The sequence below is a fragment of the Diadema setosum genome, chromosome 3 (assembly GCF_964275005.1).
Source record: "Diadema setosum chromosome 3, eeDiaSeto1, whole genome shotgun sequence".
NCBI lineage: Eukaryota > Metazoa > Echinodermata > Echinoidea > Diadematoida > Diadematidae > Diadema > Diadema setosum.
Window position 1 is genome coordinate 48137258 of NC_092687.1, and position 22044 is coordinate 48159301.

A 22044-nucleotide genomic window follows, 5' to 3' on the forward strand; every position below is an offset into this window, starting at 1 on the left:
CTGACCTTTGACCCTTAACGTTTGACCTTTGACCTTCTGGCTGGAAATTTCCAAGAGAATCTCCATTAACTCTTTATGTGCCACGTTCGCACGTCCGGCTCAGTGGACGGCGTGCCAACTTCGCATATTCTGCTCAACAAACAAAGCCGCCAAAACCGATCGCTAAATCGCTAATCACTACTAATCCCGCGGCACGATGAAAGCGTTTTTCGTGCTTTTGTTCCTCTCATATACGGCTTGCATTCTATAATGGTGATCGACTATCAAGTGGTGTTCCCAACTAGGTTTGCTCCTACATTCTAAGTTCCTGTCACGGTTTTATGTGTAAAAGTCATGACTTTACAACTGGTCATTCGAAAGAGAAATTGAAAATGGATTCGTCATACCATTTATATCGAAACAAAGTTTGGCATTCCTCTTTAACTTTGCCAACTATTATGCCCACCTTAACAGAAATTTGTAGAAGTTATACAAATTGGAAAAACATAATTTTTTTCTCAAAGCATGACTACCTTCATGTCTCGGAATAACGTGGCACACAGGGGGTTTCCACCATGGCACATAAAGAGTTAAGTAATACATGTACATATATTGAATTTTAAAATTAATAATGCAATCATTGCATATACTAGTATATGAGGAAAATAGTAACATTTTGAGGAGTTGACCTTGACCTTTGACCCCCCTGACTATTGACCCATGACCCCTAAATTCCCTAGATAATCCCTGCCAGTCAGTACATTCATATGTACCAAGTTCCATGAAGATACATTGAACTATTTGCGAGAAAAGTGATATTGCAACATTTTCACCTGACCTTTGACCTTTTGACCTTTGACCTTATGACATGAAACTCTCTCTGGATAATCTTTACGCAGTAGTACATGTCTACACAAAGTTTCAAGAAAATAACTGCGGGCATTGCACAGATATAGGGGAAATAGCAACATTTTTAGCATTTTACCTTGACCTTTTGACCTTTGACCTTTTGCCAATGTCACTAAAATCTACTCAACTAATTGCCCTATCATACATCATCCTTGGACCAAGTTTGGTGAAAGCTGCTTCATCCAGTTTTGAGTTATCACGTAAACAGATAAATTTTAGGATTTGACCTTGATCTTTGACCTTTGACCTCTGTCCGATTTCACTGAAAAACTAATCAAGTAATTGCCCCATCATACATCATCCTCCAAGAAAGTTTGGTGAAATTTGCTCCATCCAGTCTTGAGTTACCGCGTAAACGAATACAATTTCATGATTTGACCTTGACCTTTGACCTTTAGCCGATTTCATCCAAAATCTAATCAAATCATTGCCCCATCATACTTCATACTTGGACCAAGTTTGGTAAAATTCCAGTAAATATTACTCAAGTTATCGCGTAAACGAAAGCGGACGGACGTACCTACGGACGGACGGACGGACAACCCGAAAACATAATGCCTCCGGCACCACTTCGTGGCGGAGGCATAAAAAATGCCCCTGTCATGAATAGCTAGCATTCGTCATTCACTTCATAATTATGCAATCAAACGGTTTTCAGCGCAGGTACAAATAATTATACATTCACATGCACAAACAGTCAAGCATTACGTCCGTCAATCGCCCTCCTTCGTATACATACAAAAATGTTCTCTCTCAAACCATGGTTTTATTCTGCAATTTTATTAAAAATACATCTTTAATGGTGTTCTTTCAAATAAAATCACATAAACGGTCCACCTTTTGTCCCTTACTCTGATTTCGAGTTTAGACTCTCTTTTCTTTGTTGAAAAAACAAAATCGAAGGTAAAACAGCAACTACCAATTGACACTTTGAATCATGAAAAAGACAAAATATGCTTAATTCACGTGAATTTACATTCTTCAAAGAAAGCCTCTACTGCGTGAAATGCATTTACAATGACAATCTGAGCATTAAGCACTACAGCATTAAGGCTGAACGATAATCATGCAATCCTTTTCTCACTCAAGTATAAATTGATCATGCTTTGATCCGATGCTTTAAATGTAGAAGCAAAGACATGCCTTGTTTTGAAACCAGCAAAATTATTTGTGAAGGTTTCAATTGTCCTCGTGCGAATGACGAAACGTCTTCCTTCATAATATTATGTCCTTCAGCACTGAGAACATGGTCTGACAAAAACAAAAATAAGCGAGATGAATGATCCTCACTCACAAACATAACAATTCTATTTTCTTACCTATATCAGTTCACATGCAGTCTGCATCACATACATATTTCTAATATGAGAGATATTTTGTTTATGTTCATTATCTGGACAACCTCATTGCTTTCAAATTTCACATTTTTATGTGAAGGTATTATTTTCTCGCTATGCTGTATGTGAAGTTTGAGATTAACGAACAATATGAAGAAAAGAAAGGTAATTTTCTTTGTTTGATTACTGGTCACGTCTACAAAACAAAACAAAAAAACAGACAAAAGCAAAGAAATGCACCATAACATTATTTTACGACATAATGGTCAAATTTGCTGCCCAGATTCCACCTCTTTGTACATTAATGGCTATTAGGTTTTACGTATTCCATCCGTTAATGTTTAGGTCACAGCCGATCTCGAGTAAAATAAGGATCTAAGACTCTATGAGCTACACTCTATACTGTCACATCCGTCAATGAGGGTGATGGTCTTTGTCGAACGAAATGGCAAACATGACTTTGAGGTCACGATCCAAGTTTATGTGTTCTGTCTAAAAGAAAAGTGAAGAGAGAGAGGTAAAAACAATTTGAATGTTAGTACAGAAGACAGACACATTATTGAAAATAGGAAAATACATTTATTTTTCTAGTGTTCAGATGATTATACAAGTAAGACCTCAGGAGATTATAGGTTGTTATTTTCACTTGTGATTATTATCAGCAAGCCATATAGAATGGTTTCAAAAATTGCACTGAAGTCGAAAGTTCATTTTTTTTTCTCCGTTATTCTTTTGAGGGAATCGTTTAACACTTTCAAGGTCATTGTCTCAAAATGGTATTGGTTCCGTACACTATGATAAAAATCGATTACGTAGATTGAGTACAGACTGGAGACGCACTTCTCCCATCCACACGGCGAGCCAGTATTAAATAAAACTTTCAAATTATAAAACCTGCGGCCCTTAGCTCTACTTTACTTTTACTTCCATGTATTTTATAATTTGCAATAGGGGACATTTTAACAAGGCTAAACACCAAAGATCCAAACGATGAATAAAAATGAATAGAAGAAACCAGGAAAGAGCGGGAAATAGAAGATTGAGACAAAGAGGTAAAAGTGTAACAAGATTTTAAAGCACTTCAAGGGAGTGTAGAAGGCAAGGTAGAAAAAGAGAAAGAAAAGTTAGAAAAAAGTACAGGTAAAACGAGCAGAGAATGTAGTAGAAAAGGAAGAGTAAAAAGTCTATAGTATACCTCTTCAGAAGATTATAATTTTCTTTCTTTTCATCACCGCGATCGCATAGGTCGTCATCGATATGAAGAACGCCGTTAAAAGCAAGGCGTACGTGGTCGACAACTTCTGAAGAACTCCTCGATGAAGACAAGCAGTTGGATCTGTATGACCAAACCAAAATAATGACCGTAATGTTTTGACAAAGAGCAATTAATGGAATAATCGAAGGTAAACGATCAAGGCTCAGACCATCATTAAACACACGTCTTGTCATAAACTTTATCTACATCATTTAATGTCATTTTAAGAACATAATCAAAATGTATTCAATATGATGAGAGTGAAACATAATTACGTCAATTCTTTAAACAAATTGAATTAATTTTATTAAAATGTTAAGATATAGATTTGGATAATCGGGAATAGTGATGAAATACATTATCTAACATGCAGGTGAAAGTCCAACATTAGACAAAATTGGAGCTATCATCGACAGGTTGTATCATTTCATATTACACATTTTTTATGGTCTTTAGCTTGCTCTATCAAAGCCCAGAGGCGAATGAAATCATTGCGTCAAAAGTAGATTAACCTCTCTCCAAGCAGTACTCGAGACTGGTGTAGGTCCAACCAATCCCGTTTGTCCCCGAGCACGTGACATTGATGCACTTCTTGTGTGGGCGTGGTCTGAAGAGAGTCGAGGGACTGTTGGACGAGGAGAGTGTGGTGTTGTCGACTCCGATGGTGTATGTGTGAAGGTGTGGGGCGGGCTGGTCCTCGGGACTAACATGACACGTGATAACGAGAATTACCTGGTTTCCTTCTTCATTGATCTCCTGGGTCTCGATGGAGAGGATGTTTCTCGCTGGGGGCGCTTGATCTAAACATGCAAAAAAATGAAATAATGTCTTTTGTCGTTTGTTTGTTTGCTTGTTTCTTTCTTTCTTTCTTTCTTTCTTTCTTTCTTTCTTTTACTTATGATTAATTGCGGTACCTGACATATTTAGAAATACAAATATTGGGAAGTGGTGCAATGCATCTGAAGAGAATACCCGCCCGATCATAAATCATAAAATGAGCCATGGAAATAATGTCCATGAAAACCAATTATGCATTCAAGCGACCTTCAACTACTGAAAGAAAAAAGAAAATATCTTGCATTATCGCTATTAGATCGATTGAAATTTAAACGTATTGATCGATAGGTTTAGGATAAAAACAAAAAGATATCAAAAAAAATTAATGAATATAATCTATAGTGCCACAACTTTTTTTCTTGTATTTTGTTCTTTTTTTTTTTATTTCACACGGCAACATGTACTAATGTGTATCCTTAATCAACTTGGAAGAATCAACGATAAAGGTGCTACCCTTATCATTATCATTTTTTTACAGAACTGGTGTATGTAGATGATAAAGATGGATAAATCTTCAAACGACTTTTCTGTCTCGCGAATATAACAATACGTAAGAGAAAGTGGTTATTATGTAGATTTGGTGAGAGAATGTGTGTATGAACTCAAATGGACTTTTCCTTGCAATGGTCTCAAGAGATTTTGCATAACATAATAATTCTATGGAAAATTTTATCATCTTACCGTCGCTTCTTGGACAGTAAGTCTTTGTCGTGTTCGTCCTACCAATGTCGTTGATACCGGTACAGGAGATTTCAACGCATTCTCTCGGAATGGACTCAAGGATCAAGGAAGGGGAGTTTGAAGCTGATTCGATGACGTCATTCACTGCAATCTCGTAAGTTTCTATTGGTGGAAACGGCTCGTCACGTGGGTCGACGTGACACATGATCCTGAGGCCATCGGTTTCTTGTCCGTCCTCGTTGTCGACGATCTTGATCAAGATGATATTGTCTGCTGGAGGGTCTGTCACGTGACAAGGATAAAATGTAAACAGATTATAACTCATTCTAATGTTCACAATTCAGGCAGAAACATCGACAAAATAAATGACATGTTAAAAAAGTAGGACTTACTTTAACACAATTTCTTTCAGGAGTATGTTATGAGTCTTCACACTAAAATGTTACAGGCAGGTGTTCATATAATATGAAGGGGTCGGTGCAATATAGTGCTAACCCACAAAATTGTCATTTTGAGATAATCGCTGTTGAACGTTTGGAAAATCCATACATTGTACATTTTTTACCATCTTATTGGTTGAATTCAAATATGATATTTTCACGGAGGTTAGAGTGAAGGATAAGGATTATGAAAATGCATGTAACTCATTTTTGACAGAAGTGTGGGTTAGCACTATATTGCACCGACCCCTTCATATCTTCAAACGAATGAGAGCAAATAATGCTTATCAGGCATAAGAATGACACATACATGCCAAAATTTTCTTATCAGCTAACGAGCAGTCAGTATTATTTTGGTGCACTGGGGGTGTCATGTGTGTCTTCATACTAATTCCCAGCGTTCGTATTTTTGACACAATTTTTGTTTGAGTTTATTGTAAGAAATACCCTTGGATATTTCTCTTCTCTTTTTTATAGTAAAAGGATCAAGATTACTATCCCTAAGTGCATATGTGTATTTTTACGATGCTGCAGAGATTTAAGGTGATTGCGTTTGATTAGCCCTATTTCAAAAATTAAACATAATTAAGACTTAAAACTTTCAGGATATGTAGCCCACAAATATGAAAGATACTGGAAATAAAATCATATGAAACCTTACATTTTTCATGTATATTTTGAACAATTTGCCTTAAAAATTGACCATTTTAGGACACTAAATTTGTGACATGATTAGTGCCCCTAAGATCAAATGCATCATACTCAACTACATTATATGTTTTTATGAGTGTTTTTGATTATTTATTCCAGAACATGCCTATTTGGAATGACATGTAAAAACTAGAAATGTCGCTACGGCAACTGGTGTATGCCTCCGCCATAATGCATGGTTGTCCTAATACAAATGTAGGTCTATAGTACAATGTCTTGACAATGTGATGAAAGTTTCACACAACTGGCAAAATATTAAAATGACAGGTTTGCCACAAATGTGCTGAATGTTCACTTTCCTAGAACTAGGTTCAATTGGATGAATGATTAAAACGTCAGAGTGCAGGTATTTGGGGGAACTGATGATTTTTACTTGACTTTTGACCCTTTTATAAGTTTACGCATTGAGTAATTTTCAAGGTATTGAGAACAAGTATAATTTCAGTATCAAATGGTAAAACAGTATTATCTAAACCTGGCCTTTGACCTTTGACCTCACAGTTCCAAAGAGAATCACTGTTAGGTAGAACATGCATAAATATGTAAGTTTCATGATAATACCTTGAGTTACTTTTGAGATATGGAGGAAGAAGTGCAATTTAGCACTTTCACTTGACCTTTGACGTTTTGACCATTGACCTTTTGGTAAGAAACTTCCCACAAAATATATTTTGGGTTACACATGCATACATCAAGTTTTAAAAAAATCCTTCAGGCATTGCATAAATATAAGGAAAGTAGTGATATTTTGAGGAGTTGACCTTGACCTTTGACCCCCTGACCTTTGACCCATGGCCCCCAACTTTCCTAGATAATCACTGCCCATCGGTACATGCATATATACTAAAGTTCCATGAAGATACCTTGAACCATTTGCGAGATATGGAGAAAAACATGAAATTTCAACCTTTTTTCACAAAATAACCTGTGACCTTAGACCTTTGACCCCGTGACCCTAAAATTCAAACATAGTATTATCCCCCCAGGATATACCCTCATACCAAGTTTGATGCGAAACCACCTCACGGTTCTTGAGATATCGACAAAAACAAAACGGGACGGACGTACGGACGGACGGACGGACGACCCGAAAACATAATGCCTCCGGCCACTTCGTTGGCGGAGGAATAAAGATTATGTTTATAAACCTTGTTCATTCCTAAAATGCCATCATAAACAGTGCGTAACGCGTGTTACGCTTGGTGTCCGCGCGACAACCGTTACGCAGTGATCCTATAGAAAAGGTCGATCGGAATTCTGAAATCAATGCATTTTTGCTGTTTTAATGACCTCAATGGGGGGATGAAAAATATGCAACTTTTGTTCCAAAATATTCATATCTTTGTGTCAAAATTAACAATAGTAGATCAGCATTTTTTTTTTTTTTTGTGTCCAATGAAACCACCGTTACACATGAAGATTTGATCTTTTATTTTGTACATTTCCAATACTATTTACTGGCCTTTATGGTTTTCCTGAGTTTCTTTCCAGGATAGGTATCCGAAAGAAAAGAATATAAATTATATATAATATTTGGGAAGAATCTATTTGCCTCTTTCTCTTTGATGTCCAACCGCGACGCGCGTTGCGACACGCGTTCTTATGCATATTTGGAAAATGCCTAACATAAGTACAAACAGTAAAATTCTGCAATGTTATCACAATACATTAGTTACATTATTAACAAATCAAGTGTAACAATATTTTGTGATCAACGATATGAGTTTAAAATTATTTTCAATAATTTTATTCTATGTAATGGTTGTTACATAGGACACCAAGCATTTTCAGTGGATTTCCCTAAAGGAATGTACACAAAATAAAATGTTTCTGATTTAAATTTGTACAGAGATTCTATTGTGCACTATCTCTCTGTACAATCCTGAATACATTGTATATCTCTCTGTACAATCCTGAAGTCTTTATTCATTAAAATGAAGCTTATTTTCTGAGGTCATTATAGTGGAATTTAATTTGTAGTACAATGTCACACTTTTGGTTACAGTATTGTAAGAATACACATATCGTATCTTCTCATGAATTGTATCTCGAGACATCATCATCTTGTGTCTGCATAGGAACCAGAATAGCCTTCTATAATGCTCGAATAGGACCTTACACAGGAGCACGACATCCTTTTGCCTTACAAGCAGGTCCCGATAGATCAGATACTGAACTAAAGCTGTACCCTGTGGTACTTACGTTGAACTTCCAAGGTTCGGGATCGTTCACTGCCGATGAGACGACACTGAAGTACGCCCTCATTGTCAGCTTTGGTTGGAGTGAACGTCAGCTCGCTACTAACGTTATAGTATGTATAACGATTGATACGGTAGTCAAGACCCGAAGTAACAGACTCGTTGACAGCATTATCGCTTCCTTCACACGAGAAACAAAGAAAAATAAAAACCAACGAACTGGAATGAGTCTGAATAACATCAGAAGATTTATCTTTGACATAAATGTATACATTTATCATTGGAAGTTTGGGCCTTGCTCATTTCACAGAGCTTTCGATTATATCCAATTCAATAGTTTATCGATTTCCATTAAAAGAATAAAAAAGATTCAAAGCGGCACACATTTACAGATTAACTTTCATTCATCTGACAAGGACAGTACCTTGAACAGAAGTATATGCACCAACGATATTATAAAGAAGAACATGATAAACAATGTAAACTTTGTCATGCACGGTAACAAAAAAAGAAGAAGAAGTAAGAAAGTCTTCCATTATAAGAACGAGTGATAAAGATGACTTCATACATGACGTAAAATTGATCTGAACCAAGTATTTCTCAATCCTGTCTTAGGACGGTTGTCAATGGAAATAGCTTCAGGCCTGAATAGCAGGACGGAAGTAGGTCTACTAGTACATGGATGGCTACCTACGGCAAGTGTGCGTGTGACAGCAATGGATTCAAGAAGTTATGATAAACATCCATGTTCCCTGGATGATTTAGTTTGTGGTTTTACAAAGTCTTGTAGTGCTGAACTATACTTCCAAAAATAATGACAGATGTTTCAAACGAAACAACTTGACCTTCTATGGTAGACGCCGCGGCTGAAGCTTTCTTCAACTTAACCTCAATAGGCGTAGACAATATAGTGGTTCGCTTCATCACGCAATAAAAATGTATCAATGCGCCATGCCAGAACCAAGGACACTCATAAACAATGGGTTATATATCGTAGTACAAAAATGTTATAGTTACATTACCTCCTTATAGGTGTGTCTTCGACAAATTATAATAATTTGAAAATAAAAAAAGAGATATTGCTGTCAAGTGTGTCTTCAAGTCTCTAAAGACAAACATTATTTTCTTATGACTGCAGAACTGTCGAGATTTGCTCTAAAATGTTTTCAAAGTAAGAAATAGGAGGAAATAGTATCTCAAATCGACTTGTAACAAAAGTGTTGGTTGAAACAAAAAATAATCTGGTGCTAGTGTATGATAATCTACCCACATATTTGTCACCTTTATATGCTCAATGAATATAAGGCCTAAAAAAAGAAGAAGGTAGGTTTCTCATCCCAGCGCCCATCTGATTTTGTCATTCTGGTGTGTTGTTATTGTTATTCTTGTTGCTGTTAGTATTCATCATTTTTTTTTCACATCACATATGAAAACATTAAAAAAAATCTTCGATATTTATTTTTCTTAGCCTCAGATAAAAAAAAGGGGAAAAAATCCAAAATTCCCATATGTTTCGCAATGTACAATTGTATGATCACTTTGCATTGTCATAACAGTGTGTCTATTTACTAGCTGTTTAGAATGCATCAACAATTACGTTGTGAATGGACAAGTTGTTCCACAAACTCGTACAGGTTTATTTAGAGCCAGGCTGGCTTTGTTTTAAAATATTATGTACTGGGGATGGTATTCTGAAAACCTTCCTGAGAACGAAGATTTTTTCTACCTATGTCAAGATTTTTTTTTTTCTTAATTGATATTCTGAAAACCTTTCTTTCTCTACTTTCTTTAACTAAGCAGGAAGAAACATAGAATATTAGAATAAGGATGAATTATAAAGATATGCACTTTTCTGACTTTAAGAAGAAATTGGTTCATTGTATTCTAGAATGCACTTAAAAAATAATTTTAGGAAGACTATAAATTACGAAAGCCTTAAACCTGAACTAAGTACGTTATCATGATAATCAATGTTATTTCTAAGATATAGCAAGATATACAAAGAATCATGTCAGCGGCTATAGCAAACAGAAGGATGCAACATTACAGAGGAAAGATTACCCATGTTTCCCCCATGAATTGCCGCCTTCATTATAAAGACTTTCAAAGGCTGTGTGAGTATGAAAAGATTATACATTTCGTAGTGGGCGCCATTTCATACAAACACGTAATATGCGAGGCAGAGAATTCTCTCTGGTATGAATTATAACATTGTGAGTAATTACTTCTGTTACTCTAAGTAATGGAGACTGCAAGTTGGGTGTTTGCTTTCCTATACAAATTGATGTGAGTGCATAAAATTCTCTGAAAGAATCCATGAACGTTCAGTCAGTACTCGCTGTACTGTAAGCCTACATACGCACAACGAACAGGCGTAATGGCCGGCGTATGTATACATGTACTAGGCACATTGGTAGCGTTTGCCGCCGCGCTGCCCTCGGGCGCCGGCCCGCTGGTCGATCGTGTAGCTAGCTGGATGGATCCAGCCGGTCAGCCGGCCACATACCGTCAACGTAGCCTAACACACGTGTGTTGTATACACTGACTAGAACTAACCCTTGTTGTCTGTTTGTTTACTTTTGTACAAAACAAACAAGCAAACAAAAAGTCAGCCATTTTCTTTTAATGCTTCTTTTCTTGTAAGAAGTTCATGTTTTAGGACTGTATCATGGGTATTCCAGTTAAATTAAAACACGAATTGTCATTAACCTGCTGTCACTTGAATTTCATAATAATGTCATTGCGCTGGTTACTTTTTTTCAAAAGCGACGACTAGTAATGTTGATTTTGATATCAGAAACTGCAGTGGGCTGGGATAAGGATGTCTCAATTTACAGTAAGAAGTTCTTGGGATCAAGTGTCAGACCCGGGTGTTAGAATAATGGTCTTATCTTTTTTAAGCACTTCATAACTTTGTGCCTTAGGATTCTGGCCAATATTTAGAAAGAAATTTAGGAAGATTTTCAGAATACCACCCCAGGACTCGTGCCCGACATTGGGCCGGGCGATCATTCATGTGGTACAAGTTGTAGTTTCGTTTCGCCTCATATTTATTATGATAATATTCACACATCTACAAACTCGCCCTAAATGTTTTGTAATCCAAACCACATTTGAAATTGTAAAAGCCTTGTAGAAGTTCATTTTTTCGGTTACACTTTTACCCATTCTAAAATAACTTGATGGTTTGAATTGAAGCTCTGCGCTGCACTCCCAACAGTTGGCCGCAGTGCGGTAGTGTACACGTACACGGCAGCGAAGTACAGTCATTTCTAAATGAGTCTAAAAGTGAAAAAAATTAACAGCAAATATTCAACTTTTACCAGACTTTGTAGACTCAGTTGTAGGGACTTTCGTTTGTAAAATATTTAGGGAGAGTTTGTGCATGTTTGCAATTTGCTTGGCGATGCAAAACTACACTACACAATCACTGTGCCTCCCGCTAGATTGTGTATTGATTTTGACGTACAACACTGTGTGAAGTGGTAGTGGCAAAGAGAGAGAGAGAGAGAGAGAGGGAGAGAGATAAAGAAAGAAACAAAACTCGATCGAGAGACTTCTTTAATTCAATTTTAAATCATCATTTTTCATCTTAGATTTTTATTTTATTATTTTCGTTTCTGTAACTTGGCCTGAGTTACTCAGTACATTATGAAATGCGTGAATAAATGAATCAAACTTACGGTCTCCTTCACACCTCACTCCGGCGTCTTTACTGTGAGTACAGTATGACGCATGACATCCCCATGGCAGACGAAAGCAATGAACCAGAGAGTTTTCCGTTCCATCACAGAGAGCCAAGTTAACCCAGATTGGTCCAGATCCCTGCCCAAAGTGCGCTGACCTATAACTAGCTGAGGCCGATGAGTAGCCGAGATCTCTGCACACCACGTGCGCGTTTCTCATATTCCAGTCAACGTCACACACCGTGCCCCACTGCCCGTTACACGATATCTCAACTCGGCCTTCATTTTGGGTTGATCCACCAACCAGCCTCACTGTAATAAACATGAGATAAAAAGATAAATAGATAGATAAATGGTAATATGAAAATCACGTGAATGACATGCAAAGGTTGAATTGCTCATGAGTTAGATAAGACATATTACAGTGTGGTTTGATACACATGGTAAAATATGCACACAACACTCAAGACTTCAGACACACAGCCGTGCATTTCCTTACAGGCTTGTGTGATCATTCATGTGTGAAAAAATTCATATTCAAACATAATAATCTGAGTATTGGTGTTGTGAGCGTGTCGTAGGTCTTTAGGTCGATGTTTATATCGAGTAGTGACATCTCACCAGATCAGGACACAGGAACGACATCAGAAAAACAAACAAGCAAACAAACAAACAAAGCACAACCATTTCTGAGAACTGAGACAACTAGAAAGTAAACGACGCCTCTGACACGAACAATGAGAGGACCTTTCTTAACAGTACAAACAACACGTCAAATTCCCAAGTTGTCAACTTCCAACATTCTGACACGGCCCTGAAATGAGTAAAACAAAATACATTCAGATTAAAACAACAAACAGAAATGATGTCGAATTGTTTCTCGTCCGTACAAAACAAATGTCACACACTAACACAAACCTAATGATTGTGAGAACTTTAAACAGGCGTAACGGCTACCGTTACATATTCATTAGGCCTACATTTTTTTTCCTGTAACTGTTGCGCATATTATTATTATTAATAAACATGAAGTATCCATCGTATAAAGTTAATGTGTAAATTAACATTAGTCAAATCAGTTTCTTTGTTGCAAACAACATAACAACCTACCTTTGTTTTATTTTGTATTGTTTCATACCAAATTCGAAAAGAAGATGTTCCTCAAAATGCTTTTTGTAAATTTTCAATTTTTACTCCGCACACAAACTGGAACTGTGAACGTAATAATTTACGTAGACCCACCCTAGTCGAGTTTATCTAATTTGAGCAGTTCTCTAGCGTAGCCTATTAAATATTTGCAATACTGTAACCGTAGGCCTACTCGATTGATCTTTACATTCCCCCTGACGAGATCTCGATGGATTTCATGTCTATACCCTCATGATCACTACAGAATTTCAGTCAAACCTTAAGTCCTAATGGTTTATACTCTCACGTTCACAAAACCTTATAATATCTCCAAACCTGCCATCAACTTTGGTCTACTAACTTAGGCCTATTACATACATTATTCCACCGGTTTTCTTTCGCCCATTCCCATTATAACATTGCATTCTCCAAGCGTCCGATCCTTTCGCCAACATTCACTACGCGCGCAAAACTATGCTGTTTGCACACACTACGCGTGATTGCCCATACCATACCACATACAGTAGTCTAAAACATGCAAACCCAATAGCAGGTAACGTTTGAATAGAACTAAATCATATCCCGAGAATTTTCATTGCTTAGCAGTATAGCCCTCGAAGATCATTCAATTTTCATGCACGTGTTCATAAATAATAGCTTCAGATGTTACTTTAAATTTTGCTTCACTCACCATTTAGCCAAAGCAAGCAGAACGGCGTCCAAGTATTGCAATTACTGATCAAAAAATTTTGTGCTAGGATTATAACAAATCACGGATGCGATCGTTGAAATGGGTGAGCCCTCTACAGTTGAACATTGTAAATACAATGACTGACCCTCCCCATCCCCCCCCCCCCCCAAACGTCCCCCGTCCGACATTCTCTTATAACAGACCCAGGGCTATTATCAGACAGAAATTTTAGAGGGGGGGGGGATGCAAGTGTAGGTCGACCATCCTCCTATTTTTTTTTTTCAGGTCTTGTCCCCTATTAGGCCTATGGCATCAGAGTACAAGCACATGGTAACAGCTCTACAACAACTCTGCTGGCAAGTTTAATTTTTCATGTCACTATTTTTGTAGGTTTTTTTTTTTTGCATTCAGTGTGAAATGCTTTTTGAATTCACTGCTATATATCTTTAGCAGACACTAAGCACGCTATGTGTAGGCCTTGTGAGTTCCAATACTGGGGCATAATGGGACATTATTGTCATTAACCCACTTTTCCTTTAATTCAAAGTTATGATAAAAATATCCCTGTACTGCTTATCATTGTCTTTAATTTCAGAAGTTTTAATTGTAATTTTCTCTGATAGACCATGATGGATATAATACGTTTTGCTATTGAACTCTTTATGTGTATTATTTTCTCATACAGAGAGAGAGAGAGAGAGAGAGAGAGAAAGAGAAGAGAAAATTAAATAGCTGTATCATTATCGTAAAAAAAGAAGAAGAAGAATTTATGAAGAGTTCTGTTTCAAAAGGTACTACATCAATAATTTCAAGTTCTGAGAAAAACGTGATTTTTTTTATTGTCATAATTTATTTAGCAAGCTCAGACTGGAATGATATTTTCCCCTTCTATACTGCTAAATGATACAACACTAAAACCACTCTCATATGCAGGTCCATGCATTTGTTTTTCAATGAATCAATATTTTTTCTTTAAATATTTTTGTGGATGTACTACCTTTTAAACCGAAACTGGATGTAGTACCTTTTGAAACCGAAATTTTACATACCAGAGATACATAATGTGATGTTATGACATGTTTCGCGGATCTATTTTTTTCCAGCAATGGTGTTGACCGGGATGGGATACGAGGTCAAGGGGGGCTAGGTATATTGACAATGCCCTGCCCTCAGCAGCAAAAATAACAAACCAATGTACACAGCTAATGCCCCACTCTCCCTTGCTGACCAATATTTTGGAATGAATGATTGTCATTGGTCATATAAGCATTCAATAAATTTTCACATGCTTCAACTAATGTTCCGGATCCATCGAGCAGGGTGGGGGGGGGGGGGGGATCCATTATACGTAAACGGTGATAGATGGGGAGGGATCACAATCTCACCAGGTTATTTCTCTCTTCCCTTTACTCCTTTTGTTTTTCTCTCACGAGGTCTATGTAATGAATTCTTTTCTTTTTTCTTCTTTGTATTAATTGTGGCTATTTTTCTATTGTAAATTGTTCTTCACGTGTCTCTTTTTTTTTCTCCATTTTTTAAAATGGAAATTCGAAGGGAAAAGGTGGAAAAGCAGCAGCTGGATGTGCTGTATTTTCTCAACGCTGTACTTAATTATTGAAATCCATGGTTTTCATCTGGCATGTTCTTTCTCAGGTAAGATAAATCTGATAATCTAAAAGCTGATAAAATCAAGGGGTGCTGTTCCTTATTCCGAAGGTTCGCTGTTCCGAAGGTTCGTTATTCCGAAGGGTCGCTAATCCGAAACATGCAAATTCCCTATACCTAGAGGTTCGTTAATCCGATACTGAAAAAGGGTTCGTTAATCCGAAAATTTGTGGCGTTATTTCGAAGGTTCTTTATTCCGAAGATTGGTTAATCCGAAAATGAAATTCGGAACAATGAACCTTCGGAATAACGAATCTTAGGAATAAAGAGCCTTCGGAATAACGAACCTTCGGAATAACGAGCTGTAACCAAAATCAAGACCGTCGATGAGTAATATGACCACTTATTAGATACTGGAAAAAACCAGATGAATGGAGCAAAGTAATTTTGCAGCAAAACAATGGAGACATATTGTACAAATACATATAGTGGTGGTTTTAATGATGTGAGTATACCAGCGGGCTTCAAGTCGAAGAGAGAGTGGAAATCTTCAGTGCCAAAAATTAGGAGTGATTCCAAAATTCAAAGCAATGTCTGTGTGCTTTATGTTGTATACATTTTGGTTGACCCCTGATACTAGTATGTGTGCGTGGTTGAAGGTGTGATGGTGTGTGTGTGTGTGTGCGTGTGTGTATGTGTTTGAGTGTACATTTTGTGCATGGGTGAATTAGTATTCATCATGAGCTCCCTCGTTGAAACGATCTGAGCTCTCTCGTGGACACATTGTATATTTAATATTCTTGATTAATATCTCTAATTTTTATAATGTTTCTCAAGTATAAGTATCGCCCCGGGCATTTTTGTATAAATTCCCCATTTTTTTCCCCTCTCTCTCTCTCTTCTTTCTTTCTTTAAAACAACAACAACAACAACATACAGACACACAAACACACACACACACACACACTCACATGATAAGTTCATCGCTTGCCTAGTTACTCTTTGTCCCACTTTGATAATATCCCACTGTCTTTTACCAGTGGGTGGCCCAATTCACCCGTTTTCATTCACCCAATATTTATTGATTCAGTTCACACATCTTTAAAATTATTTGATAATAACACAAATATGAGACTTGTAGGAATAAGAAGTAACAACACATCATGTGGCCTAGCATCTTGTCATTGGGTCCGAGACATGACTGTCCCATTCTCAATATCAGAAAAGTTATACGAAAAAATTAATCAAAAAGTTTTGTTCCACTAAGTTCACCCCGCTCTCCCTTTGGAGTGACATTACATTGACAGGTTCACTTGCAAAGTAGGGCCTCATAGGCCCGTATAATATACATAGGGTTTTTATTAGAGGTTTCAGAATTTCAGTTCAAGTTTATGTTCAACATTGAGGCGCAAGAAATATCTCTGGTCTCACTTCCGGGTTTAATTACCTGACAAGCAAACAAACAAACAAGCAAATAAACAAACAAACAAACAAACAGGTTTTGTTTCTGGTACCACTGCACTGCAATCGCCTCACACAGAATGATGGTTTCTTGTTTGTTTTTTAATCAAAGGGAACGCACTTTGTCTTTTCTTCTTATTTTTTTTGGGGGGGCTGGTGGCAAACGGGAGGGGGGGTGGGCGCCCTGAACCCCCTCCTCTAGTTACGGGCCTTGGGTGTACAACATTCTGTACCATACCAAAGTCAGGGCTCGACACTAACGGTGGCCCGGTGGCCCGGGGCCACCAAAAATGTAAGTCGGGCCACCAAATTTAAAAAAAAAAAGGCAAATTTGGTGGCCCGCCTCGGGCCACCAACATATGTTGAAAAGTATATCAATAAATTCGTAACTTTTTGCGACGGAAATTAGCAGTTAAATTTGTTTAAAGGATGGATAAAAAGGACTGAATGAGTGCCTGAGAGTGAGTGTTGCAAGTTTGTTGAAGTTTATTTATGAGTAGATGATTATGTCCGACTTCTAATTCTTAATGTCATAAAACTTAAATATTTGACTCATTAAAAAAAAAAAAAAGACTTTTAATGTTTTTTATTATTTTTGTTTTCGGGACACCAAATTTTTCTCTCGGGCCACCAAAAATTTGAAATTTAGGATTTTGGTGGCCCCATCGGGCCACCAAACAAAAAAGTTAGTGTCGAGCCATGCCAAAGTGTATAATGTGTAGTATTCCCCGGTTATACGGACAGATATGAAATAAAACAAACCAACAGCTGATGAGTCAAAATCGTCCCAAAGGCGTTCTTTCATAAAGGTTGTTAGGGTAATACAGAAGTTTTCCAGTTGTGATTATGATTGGGAGAATAAGGGTTGTGAACAGGAATATCTTTTTAAAAAAGTGTCTGTATCTTAAAGCATCGTCCAAATTGATGATAGGAATTCTACCTTTAGTCTCAAGCATTACACCAAAGTCCCCTATTCTTTCTTTTTAGAATCCCTCGCAAATTGCAAAAAAGCAAATTGTAGGTTGATAGGGTAGAAGGCAAACATTCTATTATTGCTGATATCAGAGGAAATATCTTTTTTTTTGTTTAATATAATATGTGGGGGCAATGTGGCATAGTGGACAAGACTCTCGACTCCCAATAAGAGGACCCGAGTTTGATTCCCGCCCGGTGATTACGTCCTTGGACAAGATGTTTTTATCCACAATGTTCCTCTCGACCCATAGGTGTATAAATGGGTATACCTGGCAACGCTAGGGTAATAATAATGGCAGGGCCCTCTGGTAGAGCAGTGATAACACTGCAGAGGCTGCCCTGGATAAATAAGACATCATCATCATTATTATCATTATTATCATTATTATTACTATTATTTTCATTATCATTATTATGATTAATGGCATTAGTATTATTATTATTATTATTATTAAGTGCCACCTCCTTACGGAGTAGAGAAAAAAAAATCCATAAACAAATAAAAGCAAAGTACTGTAAAACAACACAGACAAGACCGGGGCAGGGAAGTCAAAGTAATCGGAACTGAATACAGCTAGTGTATCAATATTTTTGAGAGTTCAAATTCAGACGTGTGCATTATAGGTCTATGTGTCGACTCCCATATCGTATACTTGATAGCCTTACTTTCGGTCGTACAGGAGTACTACTTGTCTCGTGTGGATAATCGCGCGCACTTGGTGTCTGGTACAATGTGTTGCCTTGTAGGCCTTTACATTATGTATTTTGGATCGTATTCAACTTTTCAAGTCTCATGTACTCACCCGAATATCCGGGACATGTGTTTCCACAAAAGTCGCCGCATGCTGAAGCACCAGAGTGGACTTTTTGTTACGCAGTGCATTCGTCTCACGGCACCCACTGCCCCTAGGTTAAAGAATTAGTAATCGACAGAAAATAACACATCCTCAGGAGTTATTACAACCCGGGTAAAATCGATAAGGTATCAAACTCTGTACCTTTTCTGTATCTTTGAGAAATGTTTACCTTTACTGGTGTTAAAATCTGACTCTTCCCGATTTTCATCAAAGTTGGTAAAAGTTGACATCCGACTTCAATTGCCCCATTGCTTTCCGTTTCGCCATCTGTCTGTTAAAATGTCTTTATCACCCAGCATATTTTGGTGTTTATAAACCTTACTGTCTTTGAACTTGAATAGCATTGTATATTACGTTGCTCGATAGATGTTGCATGGTTTTCGTCTTGCTTTTTAAAGTATTTTTGTCTGTGCAGATTTTTTTTTTTACATATCGAGAGTACGCGTTTGCACAGTGACAATAATTTCAATTATAACCCTTATAACCATGTGGCAGAAAACGTTTGTCTTTTTACACGAGTGATTTCCATTTTTTGAACCATTTGGTCAGTCTTTCAAGGTAGAGTACAATCTTCTTAACTCATATACATTCAGAATTCATCTATCACAGGCTAATTAGTATTTCAATTTGATATGGCTATTTTTAGCGGTCCGTCTACTCTCTTCATTAAAGGTACAGAAATCATCGCTTCGGCTGATTTCGCTGGTAGTGGTGAAGCCGTCTGTGATTTGGACGCCGTTCAAATACCAGGTCAGAGCAGCCGAGCCGTGGATGTCATTTCCTGAGCACACTGCTGTGACTTCAAGGCCAGCCCGGAGAGGCGAGGGTACCTCGAGGTTCACTGTCATTGCAACTGAAAGAACAATAACAGAAAACAAGGGGATCATTCTGAGCCACGAATAAATGGACACTTGTCATAACACACCCACACGCACAGTCATGTATACACATACGAAAAATAAATCTATATACAACATATGGATGAGGATGTGTGTGTGTGTGTGTGTGTGTGTGCATTTAATGATAGATTATGAATAATGGAATAAGTTCCAGCGTAATTAAGTCAATATTTATGTCATCACAACTTCCCCAGATTAAGAGTTGCACTATGAATAGTGACTCTCAATCTTGCAAGATTTTACATTTCCTTTGCATCACGACTTCCGCCAATCTCTTCGCTGCTTCACACGTTGTAGCTGTCTATGAGGATTTATTTCATAATAATACTGAAATTGAATGGTGTCATATAATGTAAAATAATAACTAGATTAAATCAGTGGTACTCCTTACCGCTATAGTGAATATTTATGAGAAGAATCCCGACATGCACAAACACTCGGCTGTCAGTCATTTTGATGAGATTCCTGGATAACATGAGAATCCTTCTGGATGGAGTAGAGATGGCAATATTTAATAAAATCATGAGCATATATCACGATATAGACAATGCATTAACAAATAGATACCTACGTAGAAAATCAGTAAAATCGTTAGTAACTAGCAGCAAAGCAAGTCGTTATTCGCCGCACACATCCTAATTTCATTCGCCTTCAGTATTTTCACTAAGAAAAGAAGAGTGAGTATCCAGTATACGTAAGGAAAATTAGTGGTTAGAGAAAATGAAAGTCAACATTCAGAGTATTTCATATACTTGCTGCTGTCTATAATACTCACAGATATCAATGTGGAAATCATCAGAAGAAATTTCTTTCCAGATTTCCGGAGACACTTGCTTATGTCCTATGGTTTAAAGTTGGTTTCAATCTCGGTTCGTCATCCGGCCTTAAATTTCCTTGTTTTTATTGAGTCACGGGTGGTTAGATGCATGCGGGTAGAGAGACAACTCGCGCATCAAAATTCGTCCGCGCAACGTAATGTCTCTGCTCCGTCTCATTTCCGTCTCACACAATTTTTACACGGCTCTTGCTTACTTTATTTTAATGCATTTAAAGAGTTTAGTTTTTAATCTCTCCTGTATCATGCAACTATGTTCGACTACTTTAGTTCTGCATTATTTCTCATTATTGTATGCGTTTGATCATAATGATCGTATTATGTTAAGTGTAAGCAACATATAATTTGCAGAGATAATTGACATTCATTTCAATATACACTATACTTGTTATCAATCCCTTTCATCAAATTATTCTTGATAGAGCTTACTAAATTCATTTTGCATTCTGCTTAAATTGCATTATTTTGTCGTTTGTAGCTTTGAGCTCGCAGTTTTGAAAATCAAATTCAGCAATGTTGATTATCAGTTTGACATGTTTCCTGCGTGACATAATAATCGACAAAATGGTTGTTTATCTTACATAGCTAAAGGTGTTTAATGCTTATGATCTGAAGGCATGCTCAAACAGAATTTTCCTAATAAATGCTTAAAGATTAGAAAGGTGGAATAAAACATAACAAATCGGTCATGATTTCATTTATGAAATTAAATATAATATATATATATATATATATATATACACTAGTAGCATATCCTAAATAAATTCAGCAATTGAGACTGGTTTTTGCATTGATTGCATTTACGTCGTTCAGTTCTTTACAAGAAGAAAAGGTTTGTATATTATGTAACAGCGTCTTCATTCAGCAAGACCACAGATATTGTGTAAGTGATGAAATATTAGTGAAAAACAACCCTGAAGCGGTTAGTGGATTATAACACTTTGAAGTAAAAGTGTCTCGAACGAATTCTCTCATTTCACACATTAATGAAAATCCATGACTAAACTAATCAAACTAGACATGGAAAATGAGGAACTGATTCTCAATATACTGGTATTACTTTTTTGTTACTGGATATGTAACAACACGCCTTCTTGATATAGAGAACCTCACTTCCCGTTTTTATTTTCACTGCCTCTAATTTACCGGTTTTTGTTGACTTTTTTTTTTGTCAGTCTGTATACACGATAGTCCGCAACGAAAATGATATCACTGCAGTCTGTTTGAATGCCGTGATACTTTGTGAATAGCAGATGCAAGGAATATGCGCTTTGAATTTTACAGGGATTTATAGCAATACATTCACATATCCATACGGGTATTATGCATTTATACCTTCTTATATTGTATGTTTGTGAATTAAAAAAACAAAACAAAACAAGAAACACTGCACACTGGCGGCCTCAATGATCATGTTTATAGATCTACAAAGAATCTCGCATAGATGATTTAGCCTGGTCCGATATTGGTGGTTGGTATAATATGACAAGCCTAAACTGACAATCACACATCAGTCAGATTTTGTATTTTTCTGTTCAGTTTCAGTTAAAAATAGTGGAT

General features: G+C 37.0%; 1 protein-coding gene across 4 annotated transcripts; it reads right to left on the reverse strand.

Moving 5' to 3' along the window:
- Nucleotides 1–1691: 1691 nt before the first annotated feature.
- LOC140226475 (uncharacterized) lies at nucleotides 1692–12314 on the reverse strand. 4 transcript variants are annotated; one of them, XR_011900964.1, is made up of 6 exons: nucleotides 12031–12314; nucleotides 8352–8528; nucleotides 4999–5280; nucleotides 4213–4280; nucleotides 3421–3561; nucleotides 1692–2713 (listed from the first exon to the last, which is right to left on the reverse strand). XR_011900964.1 is itself a non-coding variant. In XM_072306941.1 (6 exons), the coding sequence occupies exons 1-5, from the start codon at nucleotides 12251–12253 to the stop codon at nucleotides 3425–3427; spliced, it is 1107 nt and encodes a 368-aa protein (XP_072163042.1). In that variant the 5' UTR covers nucleotides 12254–12314; the 3' UTR covers nucleotides 1692–2713; nucleotides 3421–3424. The 4 variants fall into 4 exon arrangements, 2 of the variants coding, with proteins under 2 accessions (XP_072163042.1, XP_072163041.1); XR_011900963.1 differs by having other exon boundaries at nucleotides 1692–2717; XM_072306941.1 differs by having other exon boundaries at nucleotides 3993–4280.
- Nucleotides 12315–22044: the final 9730 nt, after the last annotated feature.

Coding starts and splice junctions, on each gene's coding strand:
- LOC140226475 (XM_072306941.1), bottom strand. CDS start 12,253: ATGAGAAACGCGCACGTGGTGTGCAGAGATCTCGGCTACTCATCGGCC. Junction 8,529..12,030: donor AGTGAGGTGTGAAGGAGACC/GTAAGTTTGATT, acceptor TCTCGTGTGAAG/GAAGCGATAATGCTGTCAAC. Junction 4,281..4,998: donor TTACTGTCCAAGAAGCGACG/GTAAGATGATAA, acceptor TTGCATGTTTAG/ATCAAGCGCCCCCAGCGAGA.